Source organism: Salvelinus sp. IW2-2015, linkage group LG10 (assembly GCF_002910315.2).
Source record: "Salvelinus sp. IW2-2015 linkage group LG10, ASM291031v2, whole genome shotgun sequence".
In the NCBI taxonomy this organism is placed as follows: Eukaryota; Metazoa; Chordata; class Actinopteri; order Salmoniformes; family Salmonidae; genus Salvelinus; species Salvelinus sp. IW2-2015.
The window spans coordinates 10,370,866-10,381,963 of record NC_036850.1 but is presented as its reverse complement, the minus strand read 5'-3'; the positions used below and the strand labels follow the sequence as shown (position 1 = coordinate 10,381,963).

Below are 11,098 nucleotides of genomic sequence, written 5' to 3'. Positions count from 1 at the left end.
CTCTCTCTCTCTCTCTCTCAACAGCACATCTCTTTGCTCCAGCTCCATAACCAAGTGGGGAATCCTAACGTGATCATTAAGACATGAAACAGCCTGATAAATGTTTCATAAGGACTGCCCGGTGATAACCACCCAGGAATACGGTGAGCAAGAGAAAACGACACTGACTTCTACTCTTTCAAATACACTTTGGAATACAATTGGAATTTTTAAATATCTAAAAGGCTTAGCTTATTCCCACCATGGGTAATATTTACAAATTGAGTCTAAGAGATAGAGAAAGAAGGAGAGAGAGAGAGGGGAAAGAGAGATGGAGACAGTGAGTATGAAAAGGGAGAGAAATCGAATGAGTCGTCAAAGAGAAATAAATTGCCCTTTTATATTGTGCAAGCATGTACAAAAATACGAAGTCTACATTTATCCACGACATGTTAATCAGTAGAGCACACTGACAATTAGTGAATAGAACTTTTGTCACTTAAAGACACCCGAACCCTGACCTACTGTACTGAAATACAGCTCTGTAATGAATTCGCCTCGCACACAATGACATCTATTTGAGTTTTGTGACACATAAAAAAATACAGACATGACATGCCAGTTTGAGGCGCTAGTCTTCAAAAGAGCGGCTATACCACAGGTTTGAAGCAGGCAAGTTCTCAGAAACTAAAGCAAAGAAGAAGAAAAATTAAGAAAGAAAAAAGAGAACCGGATGTCAATTACAAAGAGAAAGAAATAAGTGAAAGAGGGAGAGAGAAAAGAGAAGAGAGGGAAAGAGAGACAGAGAAGAGGGGAATGAGAGAGAGGGGAGCGAGATAGACAGAGAGAAAGAGGGAGAGAGAGGGAAAGAGAGACAGAGAGGGGGAGAGAGCGAGAGGGCGAGAGATAGACAGAGAGAAAAGAGGGAAGAGAGATAGACAGAGAGAAAGAGGAGAAGAGGGAGAGAGATAGACAGAGAGAAAGAGGGAGAAGGGGAGAGAGATAGACAGAGAGAGGGCAGAAAGATGGAGATAGGAAGAGAGAGAGAAGGTGGCGACATTGACATAATTCAACCAAATACCCCCCCCCCCCCCCCCCTCAATTAGCTAAAAAAACACACACACAGACAGAAACACTGTTCTCACCTCAAAGGTCTGGTATCTTTGTGAGAAAGAGCATACTGAAGGAGACTCTCCGTGATCCCACAGATACCTGTTTACTTCGCCATACTAGCTCCAGCCCTTTGAAGAAGCCAACCAGACCAATGGCTCTCCTCCATCTAACACCGGGTGGGTTTCACAGGCCAGCTCTACCTAGCCTTCAAACCACTGGGCTTTTAAATCACACTTTCAATGCCATCTACTGTATGACACCAATGCCCTAAGTTGTTTCTCCCTTTCACTTCTACGTCTATTTTTGGTCACGTTCTTGGTCGCCACTTCATATCTGAATAGAGGCCGTAGTCTTGCCTCCTAGGCTAGAGAGATGATGAGAGACGCGATAGAATGTAACTCTTCGTATGACAGTCAAGGTGGGTTGAATAGCAATCTTATACCGGGGTTGGTTTCCACGGAACAAACGCAGACAGAAGTAGAGTGGTTTCAGATAGCTACCGTTTTGACACTCGCCAAGCTTTTCTAAACCAAATTTGGGCCTGAACAGGTTCTAGTTATTTTTGCTTTAATTACACAGCAATTACAATGTAACAGTAAGTCTGCATGTGTAATTACCCCCCATTGTAATTACGTAATTAGATGAATATCCATGCTTTATAACCTAAGGCGTCAGTCGGCAAATCCAATTTCCAATTTGTATGGCGCAAGCGTTTTGCCTCCATGTTTGAGAGCTGTAAAGACCTAGGGATAAATGACTAATCCTTGCCATGTTAAAAYGCTGTTCCTCTTAAAAATATTTAGACATGGGGGATTCTCCAGGGAAAAGGAGCGGTAGGTTTGTAGCCGGAGCGGAGAGGTGGGAGTGAGGGGTGGAGTGGAGGTGCTCCTGCTCGAGGCCTTGAGAAAAGCCCCTCTCTCTCTATAGTCTGATGAGACCAGCTTCTGAGTAGCTGCATGATCATACTGTACATTCCTTTCTCAGCAGCAAGTCATTTGCATCAACTGGTTGCCATCCTTCCCTTTGCAAATTCTGTCTCTCTCTCTGTCTCTCTGCCTCGCTCTCTCTCTCTCTCTCTCTCTGCCTCGCTCTCTTCATTCTTTTCTCTGCCTCTCTCTCTTTCTGTCTCTCTGCCTCGCTCTCTCTCTGTCTCTCTCTCTCTCTCTCTCTGTCTCTCTGCCTCACTCTCTCTCTCTCTCTGCCTCACTCTCTTCCTTCTTTTCTCTGTCTCTCTCTCCGCCTCACTCTCTCTCTTTCTTTCTGTCTCTGCTCTCTGCTCTCTACAGCCCAAGTCAAATTGTATTTGTCACATGCTTCGTATACAACAGGTGTAGACTAAGAGCCCATTTATTGTCAATCCGAAAATGTGGTCAGAGATTCCGTATGGAGGGTGTGCCGCGATTGCGGAGCCTCCTGAGGCACACAGAGGCCAAATTGAGCTCCGTGCCGCATCGCTGTCCACCTCCCAAATTTTGTAACAATGCAGGGGGGGGTTCATATAGCTCCGCATTGACATGATTGGTTGATGGTAGGTGGGGCCAGGAGGTCCTGTATAAACACAAACTCACTTCCTTGACAACTTCCTTCACAACAGCTCTGCGCTGCTCCGCGAAGCGCAAGAAGTATGGATGCCCTGACTTCTGCCGAGGCCGTATCACCGTAAATGCTGCACGGCCAATGCAGACGTGGGATTGACCACGCAGCGCCTTTAACAGTGAATTGCTTACTTACGCTTACCTCCTGCTAGCAACTAACGGAATCCTCATAGTCTGTAAGAGGCCCAACCAGAAACAACTTTAAACTTGCCTTTAGTTCATCCTAATCTCTCCATCTCTCTTTTTTCTTACATTTTAGAATCTACAATGGACGTGAACATAAATACCCCCCATCTTACAACACACTGGCAGCTCTGCTTTACATAGTATTACATCAGGTTTCAATGGGTTCTGTTMCGCCATTCAGGGTAAGCCTCTGTTTAAGACCTGCACTCTGCAGGGCCTGTCGCTCTGAGGCCCACCATAATGMATTCAGAGAGAGACACTATCAAGTAGGAACCCTCTTGTTTATCAAACCCAAGTCAGACCGGAGAACTCTGAAATCTGAAGCACTAGATTCCTTCCACAGTCAAACCAATCTGTCAGCCTAATAACACAAATAAAAGAGATGATTGGGGTGAAAACCGTACTAATGAAAAAGGGGCGAAAGGTTCTGACGTCTCTAGGAAACACAAAAGCATTAAAGGTTTTACTGCCGTGGATGAGAGAAGCAAGGTCTCTGAAGGATATTTCTGAGGCAGACATTTTTTTCAGCAAGTCTTTAAACAAGCGCAGTGTCAAAGACAAAAGAGATTGTCTCGACCTTCTTTCACAGTTGAGATGTTATTGTTGATGACTGTAATTCAAGTTTAACTCAAAATTGCAGTGGGAAGGTGGTTACGAGGTTGGCGGTACTTGGTGCATGCGTCGTTAGCATGGGTTTTTCCAAGCGCACACCACACACACACACATGCCTTACAATAAAAACAAAACAATTCTCAACAAGCAAAATTGCAAGAGTGAAATATTAAGACTAACAGAGAGGTATAGTCAGCCACATCCTGTTAATTTAAAAACACTGACACATTCATGCAACACATACACCAAAAGCAGACCACACCACACAACACCACACACACACACACACACACACACACACACACACACACACACACACCCACACCACACACACACACACACACACACACACACACACACACATCACACACACACACACACAACAACACACACACACACACACACTCACACACACCATTAATGGCACCTTCCTCCACATTAGCTGCAGACACATTTTTTCACACCACCTCAGTTTCTAAATAGTGTCCCAAAGCTCAAAATATGAATCAACTCAATGTATGAAGGAAGAGAAAACTTGTAGGGCTTGTGTGCTTCATAATATGAAATACAGGACTACAACCAACAAAAAAAACCCCCCCCCCCTGTTTTTTTTTTTACATGTAATCTTTAGTGTTTATTTCCCCTTTGACCCTGTTGTTTACGGTGGAGGTGCCTTGTGACACTGTTGTCTGAATGGAGAGCTGTGAGAGAGAACAGGCTAAGAGGTGTGTACCTGTAACAATGTAAGCACCCGCCCAGCACAGACAACCCCCCCAAAAGCAGGGGGGGGGGCCTCAAGGTCAACTTTAAGGCCCGTTAGAGCCAGGCAGGAGGGAGGCTGCACGATGCCGCATCTCCCCTGTACGGTGGAAAACACAGGCGTTTGAGCTGGCGATCACACTCCATCACAGCACTCAGAGAGGGACAGAGGAGGAGGCAGGGCAGGAGACACTGATAGACGAGGTAGGACTCAGCAGAGAGAGTGAGAGAGAGAGAGTTGAGAGGGCAAGAGAGAACGAGAGATAGAGAGTGTCTGTGCATGTCTGCATGGTGTGCATGTGTGTGTGCGTGCGTGTGTTGTGTTGTGCGTGCGTGATATTAACTTTGTTTTTTTATGGAGCATGATACCACAAATATTTCAGTTGATGTAGGTTTTTGATTGTAAAATATATATTCAATGGGCGATATTGTAAGACATATCTTTTTAGAGATTTTTCAAGTTTTTGATGATGTGGAAGTTCTTCACATCACACATATGTAAAATACTTTAAAAGTGAACTAAATGCCATGAGCTACATTCTCTCGATTCAAATTACTTGAGAACCAGAAAAGAAAGAAATTAAACTTCCGCTGCATTCAAATTCAGAAAGAGAATTGACTTCCGCAACACCCCCCCCCCCCCCCCCCCCCCCACCCTGTAGAAAAGTGTTATGTTTGATAGTCTCTATAAAGAAATTACGTTTTTATCTCACTCTAGTTTTCATTAATTCCTAATTGGGGTGGGGGGGATTGTCTGTTATTATTTCTTAGATTAAAATAAACATAGCCCATTCCATGTTCAAACCCATCACACTACATTGGAATGATAAGGACTCTCTGCTACTGTGAATAAATAAACAATTTTGTCTGTACTGTTGGAATTAAGTTACTTCGAGCCTTAAGCATAAGCCACTTTTTTCAAACGGCTTAAAAGCACATTTCACTCCGCAAATGAAGTAAAAAATAAATAAATGACCTGCTTTATACGTATATCTTTAATTAGTGTCTTGTTTACTTAAACCAACTGATTATCACATAGTCATGGCCTAATTAACGGGCGCGCCGCTTAGCTTGTGGTGTTCCGCCCGGAGGAATGAGAAAGTTACCTTTAAAACTTCTCTAATCATTAGGAACAGCCTCTCTTAATCCTGCTAAATGTATACTTTATCTGCTTTTTCTTATTTGGCTACGGTGGAATCGCTTTCCCTCCCACGTTCAAGGAGATGTTTTAATCACTCATAATATGTTTGGCCCGTTCTCGTAGTCTTGACTGATGTTACACGGGGACACATACTAGTCTGTATAGAGCATGTTCTTCACCACACTGTGTCTCAATGTCTCAACTGTATTTATAAAGCCCTTCTTGCGTCTGTGTTCTATGTGCCAGTGTGAAAGACACAAGTCACGGCTCCGTCATGGGAGTTGAGTGTCTTCGTACGGTTGTTTTGTGTGAGTGCGTCACTCAAAGTGTGTCTGTGTGTTCATGTGTGTGTGTGTTTAGACAGGCCTCCCCTCTCCAGTAAAAACAGTGTGCAGAAAGCATCCTATAGAAGCAGGCTGTGTGAGGGTGTTTGACGGGTATTTGAACATGGGCGTTAAGTATCCCAGTTATGCACGGAATGTGCAGCTCGGATTTGTGGTGGGCTTTTTGAACAGGCAGTTTTGATCCGACCCCCCCCCCCATCTCTCTCTCCAGTCTAAGTGGACTCCTTAGGGTCCAGTGTTGTGTAGAAGGGATGTCAAAGCAAATGGCGTATGTAAGAGATCTTGTGCCAGCCATCAGCAAACTCATCCTTGTGTAAGGACTTATCCTCTTTGGATACAATGGTCTCCCCCTTACGTGTCCTCCCCATATAAATAATGAAGAATACATTGGAAGAAGTCCTGCTAATAAGGATAATGTGACTATGGGATTGATCATTATTCAGGGTATAGTAATGACTTAGTCTTACCTGAGGATGGGGAGGAAGGGTGTGGGCTGTCGTCTCGGACACTGCCGGTCTGGGAGTGGCCTCCTCCGGCTCCGCTTTCCTCCGTCACGTTGGAGGATCCAGGGGTGGTGGACCTGCTGATGGACTGGGACTCTGGGTCGCTGGCCGAGCCACGCCGCTCATCCAGTCCTGTGGTGTTGTTCTGCTGCTGGATGGCTTCTTCTATGGGCCGCCGCTCCTTGTTGTGCACCCGAGAGTGGACCACCATCTGGTGATAKGTCCTGAAGACCCGGCCACAGTCAGGACACTCTGTGGGTTTCTCTTTCAGGYTAGTCAGGTGGTTGTACTCMAGGCCGTGGACCAGGCCCAKGCCATGGCCRCCATGATGKGGCATGAAGTCACGRTGGCTGTCGAAGCCCACTCCSTCGTCTTTCAGGGGCATCATGGCTCCACTGCCGGCCTTCGAGCCATGCAGAGCTTCGMTGTGCTGCTTCTGCTTGGAGCCATCGTTGGAGCMCATCATAGGGTAGTCATGCTTCTCTTTAGTGAAGGCCATGCCGGCAGCATTGGCCATCTCCTCATGGTGCTGCTCATGGTGCTGCTCCTTGGGCATAAAGGCRCGGTCCATGGCCATGCCTCGTGCCATGATCTGCCAGGCCTGATAGCTATTCAGYGGGTCCATCTCTGCAACTTTGGCAGCCGCCTGGAGGCGTTCCATGCAGCTGGACTTCAGKGGGGGCACCAGGTTCAGGCAGCCCAGGAGAGAGCGCTTCTCCCCYTCRCCAAGGCCATGGCCCATCCCTRCCATKGGGCCYAGCAGCTTCCCCAGCATCTCCTTCTCYTTCATGGCAATGCCGGCTTTGGCCAGCATCTGGTGTTGCTCRCTCAGACCCTGTTTKTCTGGGGATAGGAAGCCGCCCTGCAGGCAGGAGATGTARCGTGAGTAGAGGTTAGCRTGGGCCTCCTGGGCCATGCTGTTCATGGTGTTGACAGCGTTWATGTCCTCTGCTGGGGGCTTGCTCTTGATGGCCAGCTTATTGAGATGGACCTTCATGTGGTTCTTGAGAAACCAGGGCTCCTTGAAGCGACGACCACAGATCTGGCAGACGTGTTCAAATGAGTCCTTGTGYTTGCGCATGTGGCCCTTGAGGAACCAGGCTTGGCTGAAGACCTGGCYACACACCTCACAKCGGAACTCGTTRGCAGGCTTCTCAGCGCCGCCAGCTGCACCCTGTCCCGCAGCTGACTCGGCCGTGATATGGGCTTTTTCCACATGGCTGATCAGGTCCTCCTCCTGCGAGGCAGCAAACTCACACAAGGTGCACTTGTAGGGCTTGTGCAGGATGCGGATGTGACGATCCAGCTCCTCMCGCTTCTTAAACTTGCCCTTGCAGAAGGTGCAGCGGAATCCAGTGGGTGGGTTCAGGGCCTGGTCATCTTGGGCGCCGGCCGGCTTGGGGGAGGACGASGGCTGGGAGAGGGAGTCTGGAGTKCCCAGGCTGGTGGGGGTGAGGAGGCCACAGGCAGAGCCAGGCTGTTGCTGCTGCTGCTGSGTCTGAGGGCCAAGGTGTGGCTGGTGCTGCAGGGGCTGGGCTGGCTGAAGGAGGCTGCTGCTCCTGATCTGCTTGTCCCTCAGGATGGCCCTCTCYTCCAGCTCATGTAGAAGACGGTTCTCCTCACGGACACGGCCGCGTCCCTTACCGAGGTTTCCCAGCTTGTGGGTGCGTAGGTGGATTTTGAGGTTGCCCTTCTGTGCTGCTCGATGGTCGCAGTAGGGGCACTTGAAAGGCTTCTCACCTGTATGTGTGCGCATGTGTAGCGACAAGATGCTGTTGAAGCGGAATCGCTTGCCGCACAACGGACACGGGTACTTCCTGTTCTTACGGGCATCGTCTTCAATATCGTTCATCTGGGACATGATGCCCAGGTTCTGCCCATTGAGAAACTGCTGCAGGTCCACACGCCCATTCAGGTTGGCCAGGGCACTTGCATCTATGTCCCGGTTGAGCTGGTTGGCGAGCAGTGCCATCTGACTGCTGATTGGTTGACTGGCCAGGGCAGCGTGGCTCTTCTCATCCAATGGGGTGGCCGCTTTCTCCTCAGGGATCTGCTGTCGGCTCTGTAGGTCGGGAAAGGCGTGGCCCAGCTGGGCCGTCAGCTGGTGGAGCTTCTGACTGATGGGATATCGGCCATTTAGGACTGCGTTGCTCAGATGGTCTCGGTCAGCGTCCGATACTGCTGAAGACACACCAAGGCACAAACTAGAGTCCTCCATCCTGTAAGAGAGAAGGATATCATGTCGGTCAACCACAGTCAATCAACCTGATAAGCAATGCATTAAAAAAGAGCTATGACTCATCCAAAAATCTGAAAACCGGAAGAGAAGGAGAAGTATTAGAGTAAATTGTCAGTGCATGATGAATGGAAATAGAGATGTCATTTAGCAGAGCGTCTTACGGAAGGAATTAGGGTTAAGTGTCTTGCTCAAGGGCACAAAAGCAGATTTTCACCTAGTCGCCTCGGGGAAGCTCTTAACCGCTATGCTACCTGCCGCCCATTGAAATGTCATTTTCTTCTTTTGATTTTCWGTACAGCTTATGTTCTCACACTTGTGGTTGGAAGACTGTAACTCTCAGAACTTTCTCAGACTGCAACACAGTTTTGGATGCAATAATTACACGGTAAACACGGCGGGCGCTGCMTAATTATGCTACTTGGGCCCATCCTATCAGAATTCCTCCAATTACACGCCTTAATGAAACGGAGCAATGCCATTGTCAGGAAGCTRCCGCAATGCTACAATTATGATATTAACAATAGCACTTAAAACCAAGGGGTTACTTCAGTAAACACACGCTCTTATCTCCCTACTGCGACACTTGTCTCGGCGTAATTCTCCATTAAAGAGGCACAYTACATTTGATGYGAATCACTTTKCTCTTGCCTTCTYTTCCCCTCCTCTCATGGCTTCCAATAAGGAGGAAAACAACAGTTGGTGTTATTGAAWGGGTTCCCAATGTATCAGAGGCCCTCCCAGCCATTAAGAATGGTTTCAACGGCCCAGAGCATACACCGTCAAGCTGAAGGGAATACACAAGCAGAGTCTGTTTTTGTCTTCTTGCTTGCCGGGTTGTTTGTGATGCCCTCCCCTCTCTTAAGAAGGATAATGGCGTGTTCTTCCCTTGTAACTGGCGGGGTCAAGCTTCCGACACAATAAAGTGAGTTCTGCCTTGGTCAACAAAATACTGTATAATATCTCGTTAAGCTGATTAGTATGCTGCCTAGTAACAGTGGCAGCGTGCTATAACACGCGATTATAATCATTTTTTAAAATCCTGTCAGGGACTAAGCACTAGCATGACATGAGTTCACTTTTAGTGGAGTGAGATCATTTTATGTCCAGACTCCTGTGGATTCAGGGACACCCCTAACCTAAACACACACAGGCACCTGCGCGCGCACGCACACACACACACACACACACACACCCCCGCTCACACTTCACAGGGCTCTCTCGCTTTTAAGATCTCTCTCTCTTTCTCTAGCTTATAGCTATCTCTCTCGGCTTCTAACTAGCACTAACCCAGACACCCACCAACTGACAAGGCTAGACAGAACAGCATAAATAAATAAAAAAAGCTTTAAATCAAACCGTTACACATGTACAGTACACACATGATACAGAGGATGTGGGAGTGAAGCACATTGCTGACACACCCTGGAAGACCCTGGAAGACTGACACACCCTGGAAGACCCTGGAAGACTGACGCACCCTGGAAGACCCTGGAAGACTGACGCACCCTGGAAGACCCTGGAAGACTGACGCACCCTGGAAGACNCTCTCTCTCTCTCTCTCTCTCTCTCTCTCTCTTTCTCTCTCTCTCTCTCTTATAGCCCTCTCTCTCTGCTTCTAACTAGTGCTAACCCAGACACCCACCAACTGACAAGGCTAGACAGAACAACATAAACAAAAAAACATAGCTTTGAATCAAACCCGTTACACACGTACAGTACACACACGATACAGAGGACGTGGGAGTGAAGCACATTGCTGACGCACCCTGGAAGACTTATAAGGCCTGGCTGTTCTTTAGCCAACCGTTCCTCTGTTGGTTGTTGTTGACTCGTATCTCTAAAATATGAATAAGGTCTGTGGGCTGCTTATGAATACGTTCTTCTTCTCTAGAACTTGACTGCAATCATTGTCTAGTAATAAAGGTGAAGGCCATCAAATGAACCCTTGAAGGATATAATGGCTATATTATGTAGACTATGTGATGACTGGGCATGCCTCATGTATGCAGAGCATACTTACATTGACGAGGTCACGCACGACTGTATGAGCTTATTATCATGTAACTGAGACACGAATATACTATCCCGCACTATTGCAAATACCATTCAGAAAATGTCTATGTAATACTGTAATAATATTACATTGATATGAGTATATTTTCAAAATACAATGTTGGGAGAATACATAGGTAGATAAAAAGCAGTTCCTGGACAACTTTCTCATCTCATCTCTTAGGAAGGATTGTCCATTGCCAGACAAAATGAAGTGACTCTTAAATGTGCCTCCCACAATTCGTTGCAAACTCTGCCAATATCAGACGGAACCCTTTTTAAAAGTGCCCTGCATGCACGTTGCCTTCTGCCATAGAAATATATGATTCAAACAAGACTGATGAGCTGTTGCTCATTTATAGAGATAGCAGCTTGCCCTTTTCTTACATTTGATTCCCGGCTTTATCTTTAACATATAACAAAGGCAGATAGACAATGGAATAATGTGAAATGAACTGACAAATCCAGTTTGTTTTTTGAACGTATCCTTGCTGACGAGCGTATGCAAATGCGAGTCAGTTTTTAATAAGATAAGCATGCAACTCTTTGATCTTCGTTTACAGAAACGCCAGAAC

At 46.9% G+C, this 11,098-nt stretch overlaps 1 protein-coding gene across 1 annotated transcript in view; it reads right to left on the bottom strand.

The window, feature by feature from the left end:
• The window catches only part of znf536 (zinc finger protein 536), a 188,402-nt gene that overhangs the window by 108,031 nt on the left and 69,273 nt on the right, over positions 1-11,098 (bottom strand). Inside the window, exon 4 of the mRNA XM_070445379.1 lies at positions 6,197-8,451. Within this exon, the coding sequence (XP_070301480.1) occupies positions 6,197-8,450 (2,254 nt within the window). The 5' untranslated portion in view covers position 8,451. The remainder of the gene's footprint in view (positions 1-6,196; positions 8,452-11,098) is intronic.